The 25,721-nt window shown below is 43.9% G+C and overlaps 1 protein-coding gene and 1 long non-coding RNA gene across 2 annotated transcripts; one reads left to right on the top strand and one right to left on the bottom strand.

Annotated features, from left to right (window-relative positions):
* Positions 1–4,807: 4,807 nt before the first annotated feature.
* Positions 4,808–21,481, bottom strand: NDUFB2 (NADH:ubiquinone oxidoreductase subunit B2). Its single transcript, XM_027574391.1, has 4 exons — positions 21,324–21,481; positions 15,442–15,586; positions 6,182–6,284; positions 4,808–4,890 (listed from the first exon to the last, which is right to left on the bottom strand). Exons 1-3 carry the CDS (start codon positions 21,419–21,421, stop codon positions 6,210–6,212), a joined length of 318 nt encoding a protein of 105 aa, XP_027430192.1. The 5' UTR covers positions 21,422–21,481; the 3' UTR covers positions 4,808–4,890; positions 6,182–6,209.
* Positions 21,418–25,598, top strand: LOC113911620. Its single transcript, XR_003516555.1, has 3 exons — positions 21,418–21,531; positions 24,058–24,275; positions 25,334–25,598. It is a non-coding gene; the product is annotated as an uncharacterized LOC113911620 (long non-coding RNA).
* The last annotated feature ends 123 nt before the right edge of the window (positions 25,599–25,721 follow it).

The following is a 25,721-nucleotide window of genomic DNA, read 5'->3' as shown; positions in this document are numbered from 1 at the left end:
ACATGAGAGGGGGGAGGGTCAGAGGGAGAACCAGACTCCCTGCTGAGCAGGGAGCTCGATGTGGGACTCGATCCCGGGACTCCAGGATCATGACCTGAGCCGAAGGCAGTCGCTTAACCAACTGAGCCACCCAGGCGCCCAACTTTATTTTTTTTAAACATTTTATTTATTTGACACAGAGAGAGGGAGATAGAGCACAAGCAGGGGAGCGGCAGGCAGGCAGAGGGAGAGGGAGAAGCAGGCTCCCTGCTGAGCAAGGAGCCTGATGTGGGACTCGATCCCAGGACCCTGGGATCATGACCTGAGCGGAAGGCAGCCGCTTAACCGAGCCACCAGGCACCCCTATACTGTTTTTTAAAAATACTGGCCACCCCAGTGAGTTGATTTTGTGCCTGTGATTTCATGATCTCAAGTTTGAAAGACCCCTAATATAACTTCTAGCTATGTCAGATAACTGGGCAGTTTCCAGAAGAGAAGTAAACCATTTTAAAACTTCACTTGGAAACCTCATTGTCCCAGAACTATAGGAAGAACAGAAAAGTCTTCAGGATGGCACATTATTTGAGGCATCTGGTTTCTGGCCTTCATGCCCCTCCAACTACTCATAAAATTCTGTAGAGACAAGTATTTTCTCTGAACTCTAGCTTTCTCATCTAAAAAATGTAATTCTGTAGTACAAACATTATAGCTTTTTTGAGAAACTCATTTTTAAAGAACCTTCATACATGATTACAACAGTGTGATTGGGGCCTTATTTTTTAAGAATGTATTATTCTACAAGAGGTTTTCCTTAAAATTTAGTCCAGAACATAAACGCTTTCATTACTGTGTTAAAATTCTACTATAAAGCACCCTACCATATTAGTTCTGAAATTTTATCAGGGGCTGTGATCCTTGGACCTGCTGTCTGGGTTCTATAGTTCTCGTAGGCTCATAAAATGTTAGTGCAGAAGGAATCCTTAAGGATATGCTGGTCCAAGTCCCTTCACTGTCACTTACTGACTAGGAATCCCCAGGGATGACTTCCCTAGGCCCATGTAGCCAAGACTCAGGACTTCTGTTTTCAACAGCAGTAGTATGTATTATATATGAACAATGTATATTTTATTTATATATATACAGTGATATATATATATAAATAAAAATATGTAATTCTGTTATGGTTGTAATGGCTGTAACAAAATTTGCATAGAAATGGGTGTTGTGCCAGGCATCCTCCACTGGCCTCTGATGTCATGGCCACTCGGGCAAGTGACAGAAGGCAGAGGCCTAGCTGCTGAGGCAGGTCAGCACTAGCTCAGGCCGCCCCGGGTTCCTCCACTCCCCACTGTGGCTTCCAACAAGGTGGTGGCAGCAGGCAATCAGATCCACCTCTTCCAGACCAGTCCTGGGGGCAAGTGGAACCGAGCTGACTTCTGTATCTTCCTGTAACATGCACACAACCAGGGGTTCCCTACCCAGTGCCTCCCATGTTATTTGCACTCAAGGTTCCATAGGAAACTAATAAAGTCAGATGCTTGATTTGACGCCATCAGTCATTTCTTCACCACCTGCCTTTTTCATTTGTGAAGGTATGTCTCTGCTGTCCATCTGTTAGCCATACCCTGACACGCCCTGGGAGCACGAGACATCCTAAACGTTGGCACTGCATCTGCTGGAGTACCTGTTCACAGGCTTCGTCTGGGGTTTTCTATACAAATCAGCCTGGGATTCAAGGGTCACTATAAACTTAGCTTAGACCCAGTGGTCTAGAAATAGCAGTTGCTTCCATTCAGTTACTTCCTTCATAGCAGATGTGGTTCTAAGAGCTTTATGTGCGAACGCATTTAATCTAATCCCTTTTACAAATCAGGAAGTTGAAGAAGAGATCAAATAAGTCATCTGCCCAAAGTCACACCAAGTAAATGGTAAAGCAGTCAGATCCAGCAAGTTCGACTCCAGAGCCTGAATTCTTTAAGCACTGTGCCAGTTCTTCAGACTGCAGGTTGAGTCCCATTAGTGGATAATAAAATCGGTCGCAGTCAACCATCTTGTACGTAGACCAGAATAAGAGAAAGCATCAGTGTGTATCACAGTAAGTACTGTTTCACAAAATTGGATTATATGCATACACACTCACAGAGCCATGGTCACGATGTAAAATTACTTGTGAGTAGGTTATGATCAAAAAGGTTTACATATGCTGTACTGACTCTCAGATAATCTGACTCGGCCTAGAGCCAGCCAGCCAGCCAGGATCTGAACCTCAGCCCTACCTGTATGACCTTGGACAAGTCACCTGGCTATAGCTCAGTGTCCTCATCCATAAAACGGAAAGAATGTGCACTTAATACATTAGAATTAACACGTGCTAAGTTTTTACCAGTGCCTGGACCACAGTAAGCCCTGAGTTTCCACTATTCAACTATATATAACCGTCAATCAAATGTACTTAACATCTCTTTGGAGGGGAGCCTGGGTGGCTCAGTTGGTTAAGCGACTACCTTCGGCTCAGGTCATGATCCTGGAGTCCCGGGATCAAGTCCCACATCGGGCTCCCTGCTCGGCGGGGAGTCTGCTTCTCCCTCTGACCCTCTTCCCTCTTGTGCTCTCTCTCATTCTCTCCCTCTCAAATAAAATCAAATCTTAAAAAAAAAAAAAAAAATCTCTTTGGGGCTCGCTCTCACTTTATTTTCCCCTAAGCTGTACAGCTGACCCTTGAACATGGGTTTGAACTGTGCTGGTCCATTTATACATGATTGTTTTTGATAAATACAGTACAGTGCTATAAATTATTTTCTGTTCCTTAGGATTTTAATTTTTTTCTCTAGCTTTAAGAATACAACATGTAATACACATAACATACAAAACATGTTAATTGCCTGTTTTATGTTCTCAATAAGGCTTCCAGTCAACAGTAGGCTATTAGGTTTTGGGGGAGCCAAAAGTGATACTCGGACTTGCGACTGCTCAGGGTTGGTGCCCCAACCCCTGGGTGCTTTGAGTCAGATGTGACAGGGTGGAGGTCGTTACTCGGAGAGAAGGCTGGGGACAACTTCTGCATCAGCTAAGACGGTTTCACAGCCCAGCTATGAAAAGGAGGATTCAGTATGTGGAGGCCGCTGAGTTTAGAAGACTGCGTTTTTACGGTTACCATTAATTCCGATCAAGCAACTCTGAATGATTTCTAAGGAAAAGAGCTAATGGGATAATCCTACTTGAGTTCACGGTTACAGTGAGTACACCAGAATAAAACACTTTGTTGGCTGGAGGAAGACAACAAAAATTAGACCTAAAAGGTACAGAACAGAGATGGCCTTTTAAAGAGCTTCCGTATTTTCAGCCAAGCTGAGACTGCTTGCCTCTTACCCACGTGAGTAAACAAAACCAAGAGAAGTGTCTCCAGCGGCGCTGCGTCAGGCCCAGGAGCTGGCAGTAGGGAGGGTAGAACTGGGCCCCTGGCTTCCACTTTGCTGCCATTGTGTCCACTCTGACAACCGAGAACCAAAGCAGAGTGGAAACTCAAGGATGACCCCGTTCAGAGCCTGCCAGAGGCTTCTCACTGCACTTGACATAAAACCTAAACCTGCGACCATGACCTAAGCTTCATCTAGTCCCCATCTCCTCTCCTGCTGGAACCCCACCGGACTTTGTGTTCCTGAAACACAGTGACCTTGGTCCCATCCCAGACCTTGGTTCTTACTGTCCCTTGTCCCCAGAGCACGCTCCCGTTAGACCCCCGCACAACTGGCTCCTCCTCCTCATTCAGGTTCCACCCCCAAAGATCAGTACCCACCTATCTCTAGCACATGACCCCATGTGCTCTCCTTCAGAGCACTTAGTAAGTCTCATATAATCAATCTGTGTCTGTCTTCCCTTACTAAAATCTAGATCCCTTAAGAACTGAATCATCTTGGGCACCTGGGTGGCTCAGTCATTAAGCGGCTGCCTTCGGCTCAGGTCGTGATCCCAGGGTCCTGGGATCGAGCCCCGCATCGGGCTCCCTGCTCAGCAGGAAGCCTGCTTCTCTCCCGCTCCCCCTGCTTGGGGTCCCTCCCTCGCTGTCTCTGTCAAATATATAAATAAAATCTTAAAAAAAAAAAAAATGAATCATCTGTCTTATTCAGCACTGTATTCCCAACACTTCAGTGGTCAAGAGCCTAAATTAAAAATATGAACAGTTATGCTTCTGGGCAAGTCATTAAGCCACTCTATACTGCAGATTTTTATCTGTGGATAAAAGAAAATTCTGTCCTACCTACTCAGGATTGCGACACTACAGAAAGTTCCAAAGTACAAACACATTTTAGAAAAAGTGGAATAGCCTATTTCACCCACATCTCCCATTCCTCCAGCCCTAAGAAATCCTAGTTAGACGTGTGTCTTAGGTCCACAAATGGCCCCTCGGCACAACGCCCAGCCCACAAGAGATACACAAATACACAAGGACTGGACTGCACGGACCTCTAACCTCTGTGAATCAGGGCAAGATGGCACCAGCAGTAGAGAGACGGCAAGAGTTTTCGCACTGTCAACATACGTGTGACTAAAACATTCACTAGGAGGAAGGCAGTCTGGCGCTGCAGGTAAGTGCAGGGTCAGACCCAATGTCGCCCCTCATCCATGTGTGACCCACAGGCAAAGTTACTTCATCGGCTTCAGCCTCAATCGCTTCACTGGTAAGTGGAGCTAATGTCTGTCTCCACCCCCGGGTAACCCCGAGGACCCACTGAAAGGGCCTGTAACCAGTGAGGACAGCAGCTGGGGGCACAGGAAATAATCCATAAAGGGTGGCTGTCGTTATCAGAAACATCCAAAACTCAGTTCCTTACTATTGACCAAAACGCTTTAATTTTACAACTTCCAAGTACAATATGAAGTCCGTAACTGCTTGAAATTCTCACCTGGCTCCTGCAGGGAAACAAAAGTAGAAAGCTTTAAGTCTTTTATTTTCAGTAATTCAAATTCATAATTTTGGTTCATTCCATTATTCAAGCATTCACTGAACACGGATTATGGGAGTAGTCTTTTAGAGAAGCAAAGGCACCTTGCTTTCTCAAAGGGTTTAGAGTCTCCTCTTTAAAATAAAATATTAACGACCATGTGTGAGAATACTGGGAAATCCACAGGAAGAGGAGAGGTTAATGCCGGCGGACGTATTACACAGGGAAGTGGGGTCCTGGCGGGGCCTGGAGACACGGAACAGCAGGAGACACGGGTCGAGAGACACGGAACAGATTGTAACAGCTTCACTGCCTGCCCTTCGCTGACATTTTTTACCATCCCCCTGCTCCCTAAAGACCCCAAAACTGCTGTCCATGTTAATAAGTACGTCTGATTAAAATCAGAGTAACAATACTAACAATATGATGTAATAGGAACACTTTTTCCTTTAATGCTTCCTAGCCTTTAAAACAATTCCCAAAAATAAATAAATAAAACAATTTCCAAGGCATTTTGAGTGATGGCAATTATTTATATGCAATGATTAATTTTAAAACATTACATGAGAATGTCTTAACTCCGACGGCTTTGTGGGAAAAGAGACTCCTTTTTCTAGTACCTACAACTAGGACCTTCCTTTTGAAAGAAGAAAAACTCTGATTCCTAATTTGGAAAAATGAAAGGGCCATAACCTTTTAGTGTTTAGGGTTAATTTCCACACAATTCCATATCCTAACATTCCCATATGCTGGAACTTTCCATTTAGACACTTAGGGTGGGGGGCGCCTGGGGGGCTCAGTCGTTAAGCGTCTGCCTTCGGCTCAGGTCATGATCCCGGGGTCCTGGGATCGAGCCCCGCGTCGGGCTCCCTGCTCAGCGGGGAGCCTGCTTCTCCCTCTGTCCCTCCCCCCTACTCGTGATCTCTCTCTCTCTCTCTCTCTCAAATAAAATCTTAGAAAAGGAATAAATTTTTTTTAAAAAGTCTCTGATCAATAGATGGCTAAATGGGACCCTAAATTGTAACACAACTCAGGGAAAGAAAATTTTTTAAAACAAATAGTGAAAAGGAAGATGAGACCAAAAGAAGGGGATGGGAGGAAGACAGCAAATATAAAAATACTAAAGGCAGAAATTAGACACGATATAGTTAATTGTCCTTCATGCTTTTAGAAAATGTACCGTCTTCAAGACCATCATAAAGTCAAACATTTTAATCGACACAAGATAAACAACTTTTAAAAAGGAATTTGGGGCATACCTGCTTGCAAAGAGTTCAATCTACACTTTCAGTCTTCATCATCAGGAAGGATACCTAGTTCTTCATCCGTCCACTGGGAAGGATCTGGATATGGAAAGTGACCCTGGTGACAACCATTAAAAAAAAAAGTAAATATTCCATACAATGAGTTTAAAAAAAAAAATGGTAAGGCTATCACATACACAGCCCTTGACAAGCCACAGGAACAAATTCTACTACTTTAACTATTTGACTGTCCAACTGTTCTTCAATCTGCTCAATATGGGCTGTGGCCTGAATTTTAAAAGACCCATTTTGGAGCCACCAGGCTGAGCCAGCATTTCATATGTGTTTGTGATGGAGGAAGGGACACAACAGATTTCAAAGACAGCCCATATCTCGACAACGTGTTGAAGCTCGGGTAAAACAGAATGTCTCAAAATGACCTATCATTGCTGCCAACCTGGGAGAGATCTGGGAGCCTCAGTGGGCTCATGCATCTTCAGTCCTGACCATGGACGTGTCTGGTGGCATCCTCATCTCAGGCCAAGCAGCCACATACCCTCCTGACAGCTGACCTACAAGGAGGTAGGGGTGACTATGTGCTGCCAATTCACAGACACCAAACAGCTCTCTACTGCGTGACAAGGGCACAGACAAGTTCTAAGAGAAATGATGCGTCTAAGATGTGCACACTGAAGGTTTTTTTCCTATCCTATCCAGATCAGCAAGCACAGATTTCAATGGCTTAAAGGCGTAACTTCCTAGAGAACAGGGTCTGTGTAAAAGTCATAAAAGCTTAGTCAAGGCTAATGACACATTAGAAAGTTACCACTAGCTAACTTCTACCTTAAGACAAAGTAACCCACATCTCTCCCACCCCACTCTGGCTGCCCTGGGCCTCTAGACAGACTAGATGACATTCAGCATTTAAAGAATTTTTTTTTTTCAAAAACAAAAAATAATAATAATTTTTTTTCAGACCTCTGTATTTTTTTTAATTTTATTTTATTATGTTATGTTAATCACCATACATCATTAGTTTTTGATGTAGTGTTCCATGATTCATTGTTTGCGTGGAACACCCAGTGCTCCATGCAGTACGTGCCCTCTTTAATACCCATCACCAGGCTAACCCACCCCCCCACCCCTCTCCCCATTTCTCAGAGTCCATAGTCTCTCATGGTTCATCGCCCCCTCCAATTTCCCCCCTTCATTCTGCCCTTCCTGCTATCTTTTTTTTTTTTTTTAACATATAATGTACTATTTGTTTCAGAGGTACAGGTCTGTGATTCAACAGTCTTACACAATTCACAGCACTCACCATAGCACATACCCTCCCCAATGTCCATCACCCAGCCACCCCATCCCTCCCACCCCCCACCACTCCAGCAACCCTCAGTTTGTTTCCTGAGATTAAGAATTCCTCATATCAGGGGGTGGAGCAAGATGGCAGAGGAGTAGGAGAACTGGATTTCGTCTGGTCTCAGGAATTCAGCTGAATGGGGATCAAACCATTCTAAACACCTACGAACTCAAAAGGAGATGGAAGATAAGAAGAGTAACAACACTCTGAACAGAAAAGCGACCACTTTCTGGAAGGTAGGACGTGCGGAGAAGTGAATCCGAGGCGATAGTCGGGAGGATAGACGGCGGGGGAGGGGCCTCCGTCGGCCGCTTCTGGCAAGTGCTAGAGCGGAGCACAAAATCGGACCTTTTAGAAGTCGGCTCCGCTGAGGGATGTCACTCCAGTGGCTAAGCCGGGGGTGGAACCCTCGCGGGACAGTGTGGTCTCAGGACCCTCGGGGTCACAGAAAGACCGGGGGAGCCTGAGTGCGCCAGAGCTCCCAGGGATCAGAGCGGGGAAGCCGGCTGCAGAGACGGAGCCGAGGCGCGGGCTCTCAGCTCGGGGTGGCCATAAACTGTGATCCGCGGCCCAGTCAGGCCACTGCTCCTCCAGCAGGGACCCAACAAGCGGCAGAGCCGGGGAGACTCCCCTTCCTCCCCCGGGAGGAGCGGTGCGGGAGCGCACCGCAGGGATCTGCCGGGTTTGGAGACTCCACACGGGGTCAGGTGCCAGAGATAGAAACGCTCGGTCACAGGCCGGGTGAGCACGGAGTGCGGCCGGAGACCGGGGACACAGGAGCGACTGCTTTTCTCTGGGGGCGCACTGAGGAGCGGGGCCCCGAATTCTCAGCTCCTCCGGGTGGAGATTGGGAGGCCACCATTTTCACCCTGGTCCTCCAAAGCTGTACCGAGAGCTTGCAGGGAACAAAAGCTCCTGAGAGCAAGCCGGAGCAGCTTGCTTAGCCCGGACCACAAGGGCGGGGCAATTCAGCCTCCGGCAAAGACATTTGGGAACCACGGCAACAGGCCCCTCCCCCAGAAGATCAGCACGAACAGCCAGCAAGCCAAGACCAAGTTTACCGATCAAGGAGAACGGGAGAACTCCAGCGCTAGGGGAATACTGCATGTAGAATTCATGGCTTTTTTTACCATGATTCACTAGTTCATCAAAGTTAATTTTTTTAACTTTTTTTTATTTTTCTTTTTCCCTTTTTCAACCATCTTATCAATCCCTTTTTTAAAAAAAACATTTTTTATTTTTCATTTTTAGAGTCATATTTTATCCCTTCATAGTAGTTACCCTTATTTTTGGCATATATATATATAAGTTGTTCTCTCTTTAAAATTTTGAGATACAGTTTCTTCTAACAGATCAAAATATACCCTAAATCACTAGTGTATGGCTTTGTTCTAGTCTCCTGCCTGATCACATTCTCTCCCTTTTTTCTTTTTTTTTTTTAAATCTTTTCTTTCTTTTTTCAAACAACTTATCAATTCCTTTTATAAAATCTTTTATAATTTTCATCTTTACAGTCATCTTCCATCCCTTCATTGTATCAACCCTTATTTTGTACATATGTCTTTCTTCCTTTAAAATTTTAGGAGGCACTTTTTTCTAACAGACCAAAATACACCCAAAATCTAGTGTGTGGCACTGATCTATGCACTAGCCTGATCATATCTGATCATATTCTGCTTTTTTCGTATTGTTCCGTTTTTGTTTTTATCATTTTTTTTCTTTTTTCTTTCTTTCCCTTTCTTTTCCCCTGGTTTCAGGTCTTTTCTGATTTGTATAGAGTATATTTGCTGGGAATGTTGTTAACCTGTTAGCATTTTGTTCTCTCATTCATCTATTCTCCTCTGGACAAAATGACAAGACGAAAAAAATCACCTCAGCAAAAAGAACAAGAGATAGTACCGTCAGCCAGGGACCTACTCAATACGGACATTAGTACGATGTCAGACCTAGAGTTCAGAATCATGACTTTAAAGATACTAGCTGGGCTTGAAACAAGCGTGGAAATTATTAGAGAAACCCTTTCTGGAGAAATAAAAGAACTAAAATCTAACCAAGTCGAAATCAAAAAGGCTATTGATGAGGTGCAATCAAAAATGGGGGCACTAACTGCTAGGATAAATGAGGCAGAAGAGAGAATCAGCGATATAGAAGACCAAATGATGGAAAATAAAGAGGCTGAAAAAAAGAGACAGAAACAACTACAGGATCACGAGGGCAGAATTCGAGAGATAAGCGATATGATAAGACGAAACAACATTAGAATAATTGGGATCCCAGGGGAAGAAGAAAGAGAGAGAGAGGCAGAAAGTATATTGGAGCAAATAATAGCAGAGAACTTCCCTAATGTGAGGAAGGAAACAGGCATCAAAATCCAGGAGGCACAGAGAACCCCTCTCAAAATCAATAATAATAGGTCAACACCCCAACATCTAATAGTAAAACTTACGAGTCTCAGAGACAAAGAGAAAATCCTGAAAGCAGCTCGGGAGAAGAGATATGTAACCTACAATGGTAGAAACATTAGATTGGCAACAGACCTATCCACAGAGACCTGGCAGGCCAGAAAGGACTGGCAAGGTATCTTCAGAGCACTAAACGAGAAAAATATGCAGCCAAGAATACTAATATCTAGCTAGGCTGTCATTGAAAATAGGAGAGATCAAAAGCTTCCAGGACAAACAAAAACTAAAGGAATTTGCAAACACGAAACCAGCCCTCCAAGAAATATTGAAAGGGGTCCTCTAAACAAAGAGAGAGCCTAAAAGCAGCATAGACCAGAAAGGAACACAGACAATATACAGTCACAGTCACCTTACAGGCAATACAATGGCACTAAATTCATACCTTTCAATAGTTACCCTGAATGTAAATGGGCTCAGTGCCCCAATCAAAAGACACAGGCTATCAGATTGGATTAAAAAACAAGACCCATCAATATGCTGTCTGCAAGAAACTCATTTTAGACCCAAAGACACCCCCAGATTGAAAGTGAGGGGGTGGAAAACCATTTACCATGCTAATGGACACCAAAAGAAAGCTGGGGTGGCAATCCTTATCAGACAAATTAGATTTTAAAACAAAGACTATAATAAGAGATGAGGAAGGACACTATATCCTACTTAAAGGGTCTATCCAACAAGAACAATTGTAAATATCTATGCCCCTAACATGGGAGCAGCCAATTATATAAGACAATTAATAACAAAAGTGAAGAAACACATTGACAACAATACAATAATAGTGGGGGACTTTCCCCCTGATTGAAATGGACAGATCATCTAAGCAAAAGATCAACAAGGAAATAAAGACTTTAAATGACACACTGGACCAAATGGACTTCACAGACATATTCAGAACATTCCATCCCAAAGCAACGGAATACACATTCTTCTCTAGTGCCCATGGAACACTCTCCAGAATAGATCACATCCTAGGTCACAAATCAGGTCTCAACCAGTACCAAAAGACTGGGACCATTCCCAGCATATTTTCAGACCACAATGCTTTGAAACTAGAACTCAATCACAAGAGGAAAGTCGAAAAGAACTCAAATACATGGAGGCTAAAGAGCATCCTACTAAAGAATGAATGGGTCAACCAGGAAATTAAAGAAGAATTAAAAAAATTCATGGAAACCAATGAAAAAGAAAACACAACGGTTCAAAATCTTTGGGATACAGCAAAGGCAGTCCTGAGAGGAAAGTATATAGCAATACAAGCCTTTCTCAAGAAACAAGAAAGGTCTCAAATACACAACCTAACCCTACACCTAAAGGAGCTAGAGAAAGAACAGCAAAGAAAGCCTAAACCCAGCAGGAGAAGAGAAATAATAAAGATCAGAGCAGAAATCAATGAACTAGAAACCAAAAGAACAGTAGAATAGATCAACGAAACTAGGAGCTGGTTCTTCGAAAGAATTAACAAGATTGATAAACCCCTGGCCAGACTTATCCAAAAGAAAAGAGAAATGACCCAAATCAAGAAAATCATGAATGAAAGAGGAGAGATCACAACCAACACCAAAGAAATACAAACAATTATAAGAACATATTATGAGCAACTCTACGCCAGCAAATTAGATAACCTGGAAGAAATGGCTGCATTCCTAGAGATGTATCAACTACCAAAATTGAATCAGAAAGAAACAGAAAACCTGAACAGACCTATAGCCACTAAGGAAATTGAAGCAGTCATCAAAAATCTCCCAAGAAACAAAAGCCCAGGGCCAGATGGCTTCCCAGGGGAATCCTATCAGACATTTAAAGAAGAATTAATACCTATTCTCCTGAAACTGTTCCAAAAAATAGAAATGGAAGGAAAACTTCCAAACTCATTTTATGAGGCCAGCATTACCTTGATCCCAAAACCAGACAAAGACCCCATCAAAAAGGAGAATTACAGACCAATATCCTTGATGAACATGGATGCAAAAATTCTCACCAAAATACTAGCCAATAGGATCCAACAGTACATTAAAAGGATTATTCACCACGACCAAGTGGGATTTACCCCTGGGCTGCAAGGCTGGTTCAACATCCGCAAATCAATCAACGTGATACAATACATTAACAAAAGAAAGAACAAGAATCATATGATCCTCTCCATCAATAGATGCAGAAAAAGCATTTGACAAAGTACAGCATCCTTTCTTGATCAAAACTCTTCAGAGTATAGGGATAGAGGGTACATACCTCAGTATCATAAAAGCCATCTACGAAAAACCTACAGCGAATATCATTCTCAATGGGGAAAAGCTTAGAGCTTTTCCCCTAAGGTCAGGAACGTGGCAGGGATGTCCACTATCACCACTGCTATTCAACATAGTATTAGAAGTCCTAGCCACAGCAATCAGACAACAAAAAGAAATCAAAGGCATCCAAATTGGCAAAGAGGAAGTCAAACTCTCACTCTTTGCAGATGATACGATACTGCATGTGGAAAACCCAAAAGACTTCACCCCAAAACTGCTAGAACTCATACAGGAATTCAGTCAAGTAGCAGGCTATAAAATCAATGCACAGAAATCAGTGGCATTCCTATACACCAACAAGACAGAAGAGAGACAAATTAAGGAGTCGATCCCATTTACAACTGCACCCAAAACCATAAGATACCTAGGAATAAATTTAACCAAAGAGCAAAGGATCTGTACTCAGAAAACTATAAAATACTCAGGAAAGAAATTGAAGAAGACACAAAGAAATGGAAAAACGTTCCATGCTCATGGACTGGGAGAACCAACATTGTGAAGATGTCAATGCTACCTAGAGCAATCTACACATTCAATGCAATCCCCATCAAAATACCATCCACTTTTTTCAAAGAAATGGAACAAATAATCCTAAAATTTGTATGGAACCAGAAAAGACCCCGAATAGCCAGAGGAATATTGAAAAAGAAAAGCAAAGCTGGCGGCATCACAATTCCGGACTTCCAGCTCTATTACAAAGCTGTCATCATCAAGACAGTATGGTACTGGCACAAAAAGACACATAGATCGATGGAACAGAATAGAGAGCCCAGAAATGGACCCTCAACTCTATGGTCAACTTATCTTTGACAAAGCAGGAAAGAATGTCCAATGGCAAAAAGACAGTCTCTTCAACAAATGGTGTTGGGAAAATTGGACAGCTACATGCAGAAGAATGAAACTGGACCATTTCCTTACACCACACACAAAAATAGACTCCAAATGGTTGAAAGACCTAAACGTGAGACAGGAGTCCATCAAAATCCTAAAGGAGAACACAGGCAGCAACCTCTTCGACCTCAGCCACAGCAACTTCTTCCTGGAAACATCGCCAAAGGCAAGGGAAGCAAGGGCAAAAATGAACTATTGGGATTTCATCAAGATAAAAAGCTTTTGTACAGCAAAAGAAATGGTCCACAAAACCAAAAGACAACCGACAGAATGGGAGAAAATATTTGCAAATGACGTATCAGATAAAGGGCTAGTATCCAAAATCTATAAAGAACTTATCAAACTCAACACCCAAAGAACAAATAATCCAATCAAGAAATGGGCAGAAGACATGAACAGACATTTTTCCAAAGAAGACATCCAAATGGCCAACAGACACATGAAAAAGTGCTCAACATCGCTTCGCTTGGCATCAGGGAAATCCAAATCAAAACCTCAATGAGATACCACCTCACACCAGTCAGAATGGCTAAAATTAACAAGTCAGGGAACGACAGATGTTGGTGGGGATGTGGAGAAAGGCGAGCCCTCCTACACTGTTGGTGGGAATGCAAGCTGGTGCAACCACTCTGGAAAACAGTATGGAGGTTCCTCAAACAGTTGAAAATAGAGCTACCATACGATTCAGCAATTGCACTACTGGGTATTTACCACAAAGATACAAATGTAGGGATCCGAAGGGGTATGTGCACCCCAATGTTTATAGCAGCAATGTCCACAATAGCCAAACTGTGGAAAGAGCCAAGATGTCCATCGACAAATGAATGGATAAAGATGTGGTATATATACACAATGGAATATTATGCAGCCATCAAAAGGAATGAGATCTTGCCATTTGCAACAACGTGGATGGAACTGGAGGGTGTTATGCTGAGTGAAATAAGTCAACCAGAGAAAGACATGTATCATATGACCTCACTGATATGAGGAATTCTTAATCTCAGGAAACAAACTGAGTGTTGCTGGAGTGGTGGGAGGTGGGAGGGATGGGGTGGCTGAGTGCTGGACACTGGGGAGGGTATGTGCTATGGTGAGCGCTGTGAATTGTGCAAGACTGTTGAATCACAGATCTGTACTTCTGAAACAAATAACGCAACATATGTTAAGAAAAAAGAAAAAGAAGAAGATAGCAGGAGGGGAAGAATGAAGGGGAGTAAGTCGGAGGGGGAGACGAACCATGAGAGACGATGGACTCTGAAAAACAAACTGAGGGTTCTAGAGGGGAGGAGGATGGGGGGATGGGTTAGCCTCGTGATGGGTATTCAAGAGGGCACGTTCTGCGTGGAGCACTGGGTGTTATGCACAAACAATGAATCATGGCACACTACATCAAAAACTAATGACGTAATATATGGTGATTAACATAACAATAAAAAATTTTAAAAAAAGAATTCCTCATATCAGTGAGATCATATGATACATTCTGACTGACTTATTTCGCTTAGCATAATACCCTCTAATTCCATCCACGTCATTGCAAACGGCAAGATTTCTTTTTTTGATGACTGCATAATATTCCATTGCATATATATACCACATCTTTATCCATTTATCTGTTGATGGACATCTTGGCTCTTTCCACAGTTTGGCTATTGTGGACATTGCTGCTATAAACATCGGGGTGCACGTACCCCTTTGGATCCCTACATTTGTATTTTTGGGGTAAATACCCAGTAGTGCAATTGCTGGGTCGTATGGTAGCTCTATTTTCAACTGTTTGAGGAACCTCCATACTGTTTTCCAGAGAGGCTGCACCAGCTTGCATTCCCACCAACAGTGTAGGAGGGTTCCCCTTTCTCCACATCCCCGCCAACATCTGTCATTTCCTGATTTGTTAATTTTAGCCATTCTGACTGGTGTGAGGTGCATTTAAAGAAATTTAAGCGTGAAACTTAACCCACTGATGAACCCCTGGTTCAGAAGGTAAAACAATTTGTTTCTAGGCTTCCTTCCAAATATGGCAACCTAACAGAAGCCATAAGAGATGGACTACCTACATACACATCTGTGAGTAGGAAAGGTCAGAGATAATGTATTCCATTAAATAACAGGATTCCTGCATGTACACAAAGACATGGTAAAGGGATATATCCAGATACAAAAATGGTCTACAAACAGGGATGAAAAAAAAAAAAGCTAAGCTATTAATATATTAGTAATAATCTAATGTTATAATATTTTATTGATATATTAGAATTATTCTCCTGCACTTACCAGCACAGCATCTGAGTCATGCCAAAAACGCCAGAGAATCCAGAACCACATGGTCCCACTGAGTATCTCGGCCTGGATCACCTGGGACTTGGTCAGCTGGGGAAACTGTCTATACCGTGGCTCGATATGCACACCACCACCAGCACTACGAGACAGAACAAAATGTCATGCACCTCGGTACCTCTTCTAAGTCTGAAGTCATCCAAAACTTTTGAGTTCCAACTAGAAACTAAATCTAACGTTTCTCATCTCCTCCATGAAGTACAGGATGACAGAGCTCCATAATCCCTCAAAACTCATTTTCCATAGCTTGCTTTTAAACTTGTTTGGCAGCAAAAACTAGTCTGCAAGGAAGAAAGACGATTATTTCCCTTTAGTGAATATTCATGGATTTTACAGCAGAAATAGGGGTACTGGCCCCAAAGTTTCAGTTAAGGGATGTGAACCTGCAGTAGCTGGGCACTTAGCTTATCTAAAAAAAAAAAACAAATCAGGAAGTTAATCTTGTTCTGTTTAGCCATATCTATTTCAAAGGTAAATTATGTCCTCTGCTCTATTACAGTCTTTCTTAATATAAAGAACACTACATGGGAAAGAGAACTCAGCAAATCTTTATTTTTTTTTTTTTTTTAGCAATCTCTACACCCAATGTGGGGCTCGAACTCATGACCCTGAGATCAAAGTCACATGTTCTAACTGCACCAGCAAATCCTTCTTAATAAGCTAATAGTTCTGAACAAAGCAAAGAGCCTTAAAGAGTCAATATGAACAACTTTTTTTTCCATTTAGATTCTGTTGACAAATTGTGGGACACAATCCATGAGGTCTGCATTTTATTCAGTTAGATTATAATTATTGATTGAATCTAACTTAAATAATATAATTTGTACTTAATGGCATTACTGTCAAGTTCTATTTAGCAGCTATACATATTCTACTATACAAAAATAGAGAATTTCCACAGAAAATGTATTCACAAATTTAAGAACAGCTTGTAAAACAATGTGCTCTTTTGTGCAGCAAAAACTACCAAAACTGCACTAACATTTCTTCAGAATGCACTGTAGATCTGTGAACATGAATACATCAATGGTCCCTGATACATATTACCTCCTACCCTTTTTATTAGCCTGTCCTGCTCTTAAAGGTTATGAATAGTTATCATTTCCTGAGTGTCTACCGTGTGCCGTACACCACACGAAGCATTTTACATGCATTATCATTTATTTTCATAACCCTAGGAGACAGATCCTATGGTTCTTAATGTTTACAAATGAAAACATCGGGGTATTATTTGGAGGCAAAGCCTAAGCTCTTATGTATTGCCTATAAACAAACAATATTAATAATTTTCTTTTTATGAACCAAAGACACAGTTCTTAATTAGAATTCCCATCAGCATACCACACTGAAGTGATAGTTTCATTTTTATGTAAATATTTATTCAGTATATTAACACTTTTATTTGGAAGGCTCTACATAAAATATTGGTAATTAACTATCGATGATATAAGATGGCTTTTATTTTTGCATATGTATGTATGTGGGAGGTTTTGTATGTTTTTTTTAAGTCTTTATTTAAATTCTAGTTAGTTACAATATAGTATAATACTAATTTCAGGTGGGGGCCTGGGTGGCTCAGTCGTTAAGCATCTGCCTTCGGCTCAGGTCGTGATCCCGGGGTCCTGGGATCGAGCCCCACATTGGGCTCCCTGCTCAGCGGGAAGCCTGCTTCTCCCTCTCCCTCTGCCTGCAGTTCCCCCTGCTTGTACTGTTTCTCGCTCTCTGTCAATAAATAAAATCTTTAAAAAAAATTAATTTCAGGTGTACAATATAGTGATTCAACACTTCCATACAACTGGTGCTCATCACAGCAAGTGCACCCCTTAATCCCCACCACCTCCCCTCTGGTAACCACCAGTATGTTCTCTGTAGTTACGAGTCTGTTTCTTCATTTGCCTCTTTTTTTTTTCCCCTTTGCTCATTTGTTTTCTTAAATTCCACATGAGTGAAATCATGTTTTTCTCTTATTTTGTTTAGCATAATACTGTCTGACTCCATCCATGTGGTTGCAAATGGCAAGATTTTTTTTCTTATGGCTGAGTAATATGTATCTTTTTTAAAAATAGTGACCACATATTACTTTTAAGATTTATTTCAGAGTGAGTGAGATGCGGGGGGGGGGGGGGGGTACAGGGACAAGCAGACTCCCTGCTAAGTGGAGAGCCCGATGTCGGACTTGATCCCACTACCCTGAGATCATGACCTGAGCCGAAGTCAGACACTTAACCGACTGAGCCACCCGGATGCCCCTGACCACATATTACTTTTATTTTTTTAAAAGATTTTATTTATTTGAGAGAGAGAGAGGGATCACAAGTAGGCAGAGTGGCAGGCAGTGGGAGAGGGAGAAGCAGGCCCCCTGCTGAGCAGAGAGCCTGATGTGGGGCTATACGGAGGGCCCTGGGATGATCATGACCTGAGCCAAAGGCAGACGCTCAACATACTGAGCCACCCAGGTGTCTCTACCACACATTACTTTTAAAAGGCTCCCTCAAGCATCATTGCTTTACAACCTGAAGAATATATCACACTATTTCTGTAATGCCATCATATGCCAATTCTATTTAACAGTCTTCAGGATCTGTGCATGTAAATACTGTATTATACAAACAAACAAACCATGGGGATGGGAATTCAATATACTGTAACAACAGGCTTCCTCTTTGATAGGTTTTAGATACAATCTAGTTATAAGGGCCCATCAGTTAAATGCATTAAAATATTTGAGAATTACAGTTCAAACCCACTACCAGGAACTCATCTCATTATTGCTAGAGTGACATGCTGTTTTAACTATTCCTTGAAACAAGTGGGTCACTGGGACACCTCGCTGGCTCAGTTGGTAGAGCATGCGACTCTTGATCTCCGGGTTTTGAGTTCCAGCCCCATGTTGGGTGGACAGATTACTTTAAAAAGAAAAAAAAAAAAAAAGAGGGGCGCCTGGGTGGCTCAGTAGGTTAAGCAAATGACTCTTGATTTTGATTCAGGTCATGGTCTCAGGATCATGGGATCAAGCACCAGGTAGGGCTCTACACTCAGCACAGAATCCACTTTAGATTATCTCTCTCTCTTCCTCTGCCCCTCCCCCTGCTCACGCTCTCTCTCTAAAGAAATAAAATCGAAAGAAAGAGAAAGAAAGTGGGTCACTGACTGCAAAAGGGAAATCTTTTTTTTTTAATTTTTAGAAGGGGACGGGCAGAGAGAGAGAATCTTTTTTTTTAAGATTTTATTTATTTTAGAGAGAGATAAAAAGTGCACAAGAGGGGGAGGGGGAGAGAGAATCCCAAGCAGACTCCCTGCTGAGTGTGGAGCACTGTGAAATTAAGAGCAAGGAAAAAGAAACTCATTATAAAGAACAAACAGGTTTAAAAACAGCAAAAAGAATTTCTAGAAATAAAAAAATGTAATTAAGGTTAGGAGCATGAGAAAACTTGACATATGCCCAATTCCTGTTCCATAAGGAGAAAACAGAATGGGGAAGAAACAGTGTCCCAAAAATAATGGCTATTCCAACCCAGGATTTTTAAGTGTCAAGTTTAAAAACAAAAATGTATCCTAACTCTGTGAAAGTTACATTTTAAAACATAAACCAGATCATATCAAAAAATATGTGATAAAAAGGGGTGCCTGGCTGCCTCAGTCAGAACGTATGACTCTTGATCTCTGGGTCATGGGTTCAAGCCCCACATTGGGTACAGAGATTATCAAAAATAAATAAACAAACTTAAAAAGTGAAACCAGATCATATCATTTTCCTGCTTCAAAGTCTCAAATAGCTTCCCATCATTCTTAAAATAAAATCCCTACAGGGCTGTCACTAACCTGCCCCCACCCCTCCCCTGACCTTACCTCTACCTCTCCCCTTTGCTCAGCCCATTCCAGCCTCACTGGCTTGCTTGTCCATCATCAGCACTCAGAATGTCAGTATTTGCAGTCTCCTTGTCAGAGGCTCCTTCGGCATCTTTGCTTGGCTGACTTATCACTCAGGTCCTATTCAAATCACTATCAGGCCTGTATTGCCACATCATCCTAAGTAAAATATCCCATCCAACCCCCTCCCAGGCACTCTCTAGATTAATCCCCTGCTTTATTTCTTCATGTCACTTAACAGTACCTAAACATGTTCTCTTCAACTTGTGTCCTCTCCAGGATGGAAGCTCCCTTATCTTTCTTGTATTCTTTTTTTTTTTTAAGATTTTTATTTATTTTTTGAGAGAGAGAGAGAATGGTAGAGAGAGAGCATGAGAGGGAAGAAGGTCAGAGGGAGAGGCAGACTCCCTGCTGAGCAGGGAGCCCGATGCGGGACTCGATCCCGGGACTCCAGGATCATGACCTGAGCCGAAGGCAGTCGCTTAACCAACTGAGCCACCCAGGCGCCCTCTTTCTTGTATTCTGCTCTATCCCTACAACCTAGAAAGGACCCTGGTACCTGGAAGATGCTCCATACCTATCCACTTAATTATCACACAACTGTGTGTGATAATAATGTGTTGTTACATAAGTAACACCACCTCTGTGAAGAGAAGCACTCCTCAGTTTTCCCATGCAGGGTCAAGGGCTATGGCTGGTGGCTTTCCATCACTGTCCTTGTTTAGGTCACTCAGGCCTTTTCCTTCTTTCCACCCCACACCTGTCCCAGCTCCACAGCTTTAAGAGGCATGTGACTTTAAGCAAGTCACTCCTTTAATGTTCCTGAGTCTCAGTTCCCTAACAACAGTTAAACAATACTGGTAAGGTCCTTACTAGGCAGCAGCCGCTGTCCCAAAACACTTTACAGAATCGTTATTTACTCAGTTCCCTGGAAACTGACATTATCCCCATCATTCGGGTGAGAAAACGGAGGCAGTTAGAGATCAAGAAACTTCTCCAAGGCCAAACAGCTAGAGTGTGGCAGAGGTGAAATTTGAATTGAGGCAGTTTGGGGCCAGAATCCTGCTTTTAACCACGACCCTGCACTGCCTCTTGGAAAAATGCAGATGATGATGATCTAAGGGGCCTGGAACATCACCCGTGAAAATCCAATGTTCTATTTTCCATCCTGCCCTTACTGAATCTCTCCGCACTACCAATTTGTTTTTGGCAGGTGCCCTCCCTTGGCATCCCAGCACCATGCTCTCCAGCCGAATTTTTGGGCTACTTCACAGGTGACTCTTCTTTTGCTCGCTCTCGATTCTGGTGTTGCAAGAGTAAACCCTAATACAAACTATGGGATTTGGGTGATAATGTGTCAATCAATTCTACACTCTCGTGGAGAACGTTGATAATGGGGGAGGCTATGCACTTGTGAGGCAGGAAGGTTATGGGAAATCTCTGTACTTTCTGCTCAGTTTTGCTGTAAACCTAAAACTGCTTTAAAAAATAACATCTAGGTCTCCCGCGGCGCCTCTGTGCTACTCCTTGCCTCCACTTGACTTGGAAACATACGGTACAGGTTCTTCCCTCCTGCTCTGGCTTCCAGATTAGCTCCAGCTTGCCTCCACGATTAACTGAATTTCCCGAGGGCAGGCCTCCCCTGGGGCCGGAGTGACCCGATACAGTTTAAAACCTGGCAAGCGGGGGCGCCTGGGTGGCTCAGTCGTTAAGCGTCTGCCTTCGGCTCAGGTCATAAAAACCTGCAAAGAAGCCTCCCGGAGCCCCCGGCCCCAGCTCTCCCGGCCCCGGCGTCGCGGAGCCGGACTCCAAGTCCCAGCATGCCTCGGGGCGGAGGTCGCTGCAGGCACCCGGTCCACCCCAGGTGCCCGGCGTCAAGGTGAGGGCGTCCCGAAGACCGGCGTTTTCCGTTAGAAGCAGGCGAGGCCCCTCCCCCAGCCAACACTCACTGACGAACTCCACTGCCTCCAGCCGCCCGCGAGCCGGGGCCTCTGAACCACCGGCCTCCAACGCGAACGAAAGGCGCCAGCCGCGTCAAAGCCGACATGCCAGCGCGCGTCCGGATAGCACTTCTCAGGCCTCACCGCCTCCCACGTCACTTCCCCCCGGCGCCCCGCCCCGTGACGTCACGGCGCCGGCCCGCCCACCTCCCAGAAGGTAATTTACGGGGGCAGGGAAGCCGTATTCGGGTCGCCGGGCGTCGGGCTCGGCTTCAGTAAGCCCTGTTTTGTACGCGTGTGCTGAGAAAGCAACGCTGAGTCTGCTCTCGCTCCCCTTGACTGCTGGTCTTGATGGTGTTTTCCCACGTCCCCCCGCTCCTCTACTTGCTGCTCCTGAGTTAACAGCCTTCCGGACCCTTTTAGGCCGCCTGACCCTCTCTCAACCAGAGGACCTAACCAAAGCTAGTCTTTTTTTAAAGTTTTGGGGTTTTTTGGGTTTTTTTTAATTTGAGAGAGAGAGAGACAGCGAGAGAGGGAACACAAGCAGGGGGAGTGGGAGAGGGAGAAGCAGGCTTCTCGCCGAGCAGGGAGCCCGATGCGGGGCTCGATCCCAGAATCCTGGGATCATGACCTGAGCCCAAGGCAGACGCTTAACGACTGAGCCACCTAGGCGCCCCCCAAAGCTAGTCCTTTGTACTCTCCTCTCCTGCAAGAGGCTCGCAACGATTTCTTTAAGGTCTTCATTGTTTTACTGTTGTTCTGCAAACTTGATTACCGACCGGCAGCCAATGGTTCCCAAATATCAGTACGTGGGCTCGTGGCGTCACATTCATCTGAGGAGCCTGACCTCAGATACTCTTCAGTCTGAAGTGGGGCCAAGGAATCTGCATTTTAGCGTGGCCTCCAGTTTCCGCAGTGCTCTAATTCCCTGATCCAGGGCCAAGCCCTGGATTCTTGGCTTTTATCTGTTAATATTGCCTTCTATTAAATCCTGGATGGACTCTAAGCTTTTCTGGACACCCACCCCACATCAGTCCCGCAAATTCTTAGGGTCTTATATATGGGTTATAGCTTTCCTAAAAAGTTGACAGGTTTGATTAAATTATATAAAGTTAGCCTGCCAGCCTTACACCTTGGAAATTTCAATTTGAAATGGATCAAATGATCCTTCAGCTAAACACTCAAGACTTCATACTCATGCATGAAAAATAGGATACTTATGGACAGAAATGCAGACTTAAATGTAGGGATTTGAATGCCTTAACTATAACTGACACCTGTCCTTCTGTGCCAAGATGTGGGTGTCCATGTGCCCTGTAACGGGAAACCTCTCTCCCTAGAGTTACGCTCAGGTAAAGCTTATGATTACTGAGCTGCCCTGTGGCATTCTGAACAGACTATTAATTAACCCTCTGGCCTGTAGAACTCTCCCCTGTTGTCCTGCCCTCCTAACTTCTAAGATGGTATATAAATTAGAGGAGAGAATCCACTATCTTCTGGATGAAAGCTGACTGTCTAGTTGATACGCTAGTGTGGCTTTCTCTGAGCTACCATATTCACCACTTACCCTTTCTAGTTACATGTACAAGCCACTAAGATATGAAGTTCATGATTTGGGAAGACAGGGCTTTCCATCCTTCCTTGGGAGCTCACTGCCCAAGCTACACAACTTCCCTGATCCCAGCAAAGAATGAATTTATGATGTCAAGGCCAAGGGAAAAAAAAAAAAAAAAAGCACAGCTTAAACCAAAAAAGGGCCAAAATATCTAGAGTTCAAACCTCAGCACTGCCAGTTAATAGTTCTATGAATTTGGACAAGTCACTCTACTTCTCTGAGTATCAGGGGCCCCATCTGAGTGGGAGTCATTTAAGAAAGTACCTGGCCCGCAGCACACACTCAGGAAATGTTTATGCTTTGTTATTCCTTCCCTTCCTAGTAGCAAAACCTATTCAAGTGTATTAAAATCCATCCACCTTCCACATCTTTCTTGCTGCATTACAAAAGAAAAGTTTTAACTTCGGTGCTTGCTCATATTTAAAGCAATATTGTTTTATAGACCACTTGTGGGGTCTTTAGATTTAATGTCTTGCATTACAAATTCTGATTTTTTTACTGTAGAAAGTATAGGGTCTCAATCAGTAAACTATTTTGACTATGTAGCAGTGATGCATGTTTGTTCTGCAGACATGCTTTAAGAACTCCCAGAGCAAATATCCCTTACTACTTTTTGTAGGTTGCATGATGGCAGTGAGGGGTTGGGGTGGCTTCTTTTAGGTTCTCAGATGAGCGCCCCATTTGAGAGGATGCATTTTAGAATGTGAGAGGAAGGATGCCAAGCCCTGACACTGAGCTCTCAGCTGCTACATGATGAATCAAATTCCCAGTCAAGTGTTAACAAACTGACAACTGCTAACAAAAGACAGACTTTAAGTAACCTAACATAGAGCATCTAACCCCAAATCAAGAACCTATTCCACAGGGGCACCTGGGTGGCTCAGTCGGTTAAGCATTCTGCCTTCAGCTCAGGTCATGATCCCAGGGTCCTGGGATGGAGCCCCGCATCAAGCCCCACATCAACCCTGCATCGGGCTCCCTGCTCAGCCAAGGAAGGGGCCATAGCCTTCTCTCCTTAAGAAGACTTTATAGATCAAGTTTTGCCTTTTTAAGATGCGTAATTTAAAAATCAGCAAATTACCCATATTAAAGCGTATCTGTTGCCCATTTCTCTCCTCTTCAATACAGCCTGTGTTCATTTTCTGTTGCTACTGTAAAATTTCCTGAGGAACTGAGGCCCTTGGTCCAACAGTCCATGAGGAACTGAATCGTGCCAACCACCATGTGAATGAACTTGGCATCAGACCCACGCCTGCGGAGGCTCAAGATGCCCACAGCCCGTGCGAAACGCTGAGCAGGGGACCTGGGAAGTGGCACCCAGATTTCTGACTTGCAGACACTGTGAGGTACTAAGTTTTATTGTTTTCAAGCCACTGAGTTTTGGGTAGTTTGTATGCACTGATAGGTAACTACCTAGTACGTGCCACTATGGTGTGATTAAACCAACTGGCTTTTAGTTAAAGCTCAGTAGTGCTGGTGTGGGCTCAGGATGGCACCTGCTCTGTGCTTGTACCCCCGTCACCTCAGTGTGTGTGCACTTGACACATCCGCGCTGTGTCTGGCCAGGGTGTCCATGAGCGAGATAACCAGTGCCACTGCCCTCTCCCAGCTACCTTGAGCCACCCCAGCCCCTCACTGCCTGACTAGACTGCCCTCCCCTTACAACTTGGTAAGTAAAAATAACATCTCCAGCTCTCTGAGAAAAACTGCCCCAAATGAACCTCTCTGTCTGACTAAACCTTAGTTGCTTCCCAAAAGACAGAAAGGAGGAACTTGATTCTTGAGAAGGAAAGAATGAAAGAATTGAGTGCTGCGGTCAGAGCAGAACTTCCAGAGAGCAGGAGAGCTTGACTTTCTACTCACTGTCTAAAGCAGTCGTCTCCAAAGCAAACAAGAGAACCCACTGGGATGTGGGAGAAAATGCTATTTTTTATTTAAAAAAAAAAAAAAAAGGAAAGAAAGAAACTAGGGGCGCCTGGGTGGTTCAGTTGGTGAAGCGTCTGCCTTCGGCTCAGGTCATGGTCCCAGGGTCCTGGGCTGGAGCCCCGCATCGGGCTCCCCGCTGAGCAGGGCGCCTGCTCCTCCCTCTGCCTCAGCCCCCTCCCCCTGCTTGTGCTTCCTCTCTCTCAGCCTCTCTCAAAGTAAATAAATACAATCTTAAAAAAAGAAAGAAAGAAAGAAACTAAGCTTTACTAATATCTACTCTACCGGCTGACCCTGGGAGCCCCTTAGTCTGTGTGGACCAGCCACAGCTTTGAGAGAACTGACCGGGAGTGGACCCAGGGCAGAGAGGGAGGCAGCGGCCGCCTTAATCCCTTGCTGGGGTGCCGCTGGGGTGCTACTGCAGATTTCAAGCCCTGGTTAAGAGGATGTACTGATTATTTTATCTCTATGTTAATATTAGCCAAAATTGACTCCGGACAAATGGAAAAGGGGCTGAACATTACCCAGAGAAACTGCAGTCTGAACGCTAACGTGAACATGGGGGAACTTGAAGAAAATGGCAGAGCCGATTCTGCTCCTGTCCCTAGTATGTCAGCCACATTGTAATAAAATTGAGCAGGAGATCACCAAAAAATATTAAAAATTATCAAGATCATTCGGAGGAGCGCCTGGGTGGCTCAGTCGTTAAGCGTCTGCCTTTGGCTCAGGTCATGATCCCCGGGTCCTGGGATCGAGCCCCGCATCGGGCTCCCTGCTCTGCGGGGAGCCTGCTTCTCCCTCTCCCGCTCCCCCTGCTGGTGTTCCCTCTCTCGCTGTGTCTCTCTGTCAAATGAATAAAATCTTTAAAA

Source organism: Zalophus californianus, chromosome 12 (assembly GCF_009762305.2).
Source record: "Zalophus californianus isolate mZalCal1 chromosome 12, mZalCal1.pri.v2, whole genome shotgun sequence".
In the NCBI taxonomy this organism is placed as follows: Eukaryota; Metazoa; Chordata; class Mammalia; order Carnivora; family Otariidae; genus Zalophus; species Zalophus californianus.
The sequence above is the reverse complement of the archived record's forward strand: the minus strand, read 5'-3'. Positions and strand labels throughout refer to the sequence as shown.

Excerpts from the sequence above, each read along its gene's own strand:
- NDUFB2 (XM_027574391.1), bottom strand. The coding sequence starts at position 21,421 with ATGTCGGCTTTGACGCGGCTGGCGCCTTTCGTTCGCGTTGGAGGCCGG. Across the intron at positions 15,587-21,323 it reads GGAGGCAGTGGAGTTCGTCA|TGCTGGTGGTGGTGTGCATA; the intron begins GTGAGTGTTGGC and ends TCTGTCTCGTAG. Across the intron at positions 6,285-15,441 it reads ATGACTCAGATGCTGTGCTG|GGTCACTTTCCATATCCAGA; the intron begins GTAAGTGCAGGA and ends GGTTGTCACCAG.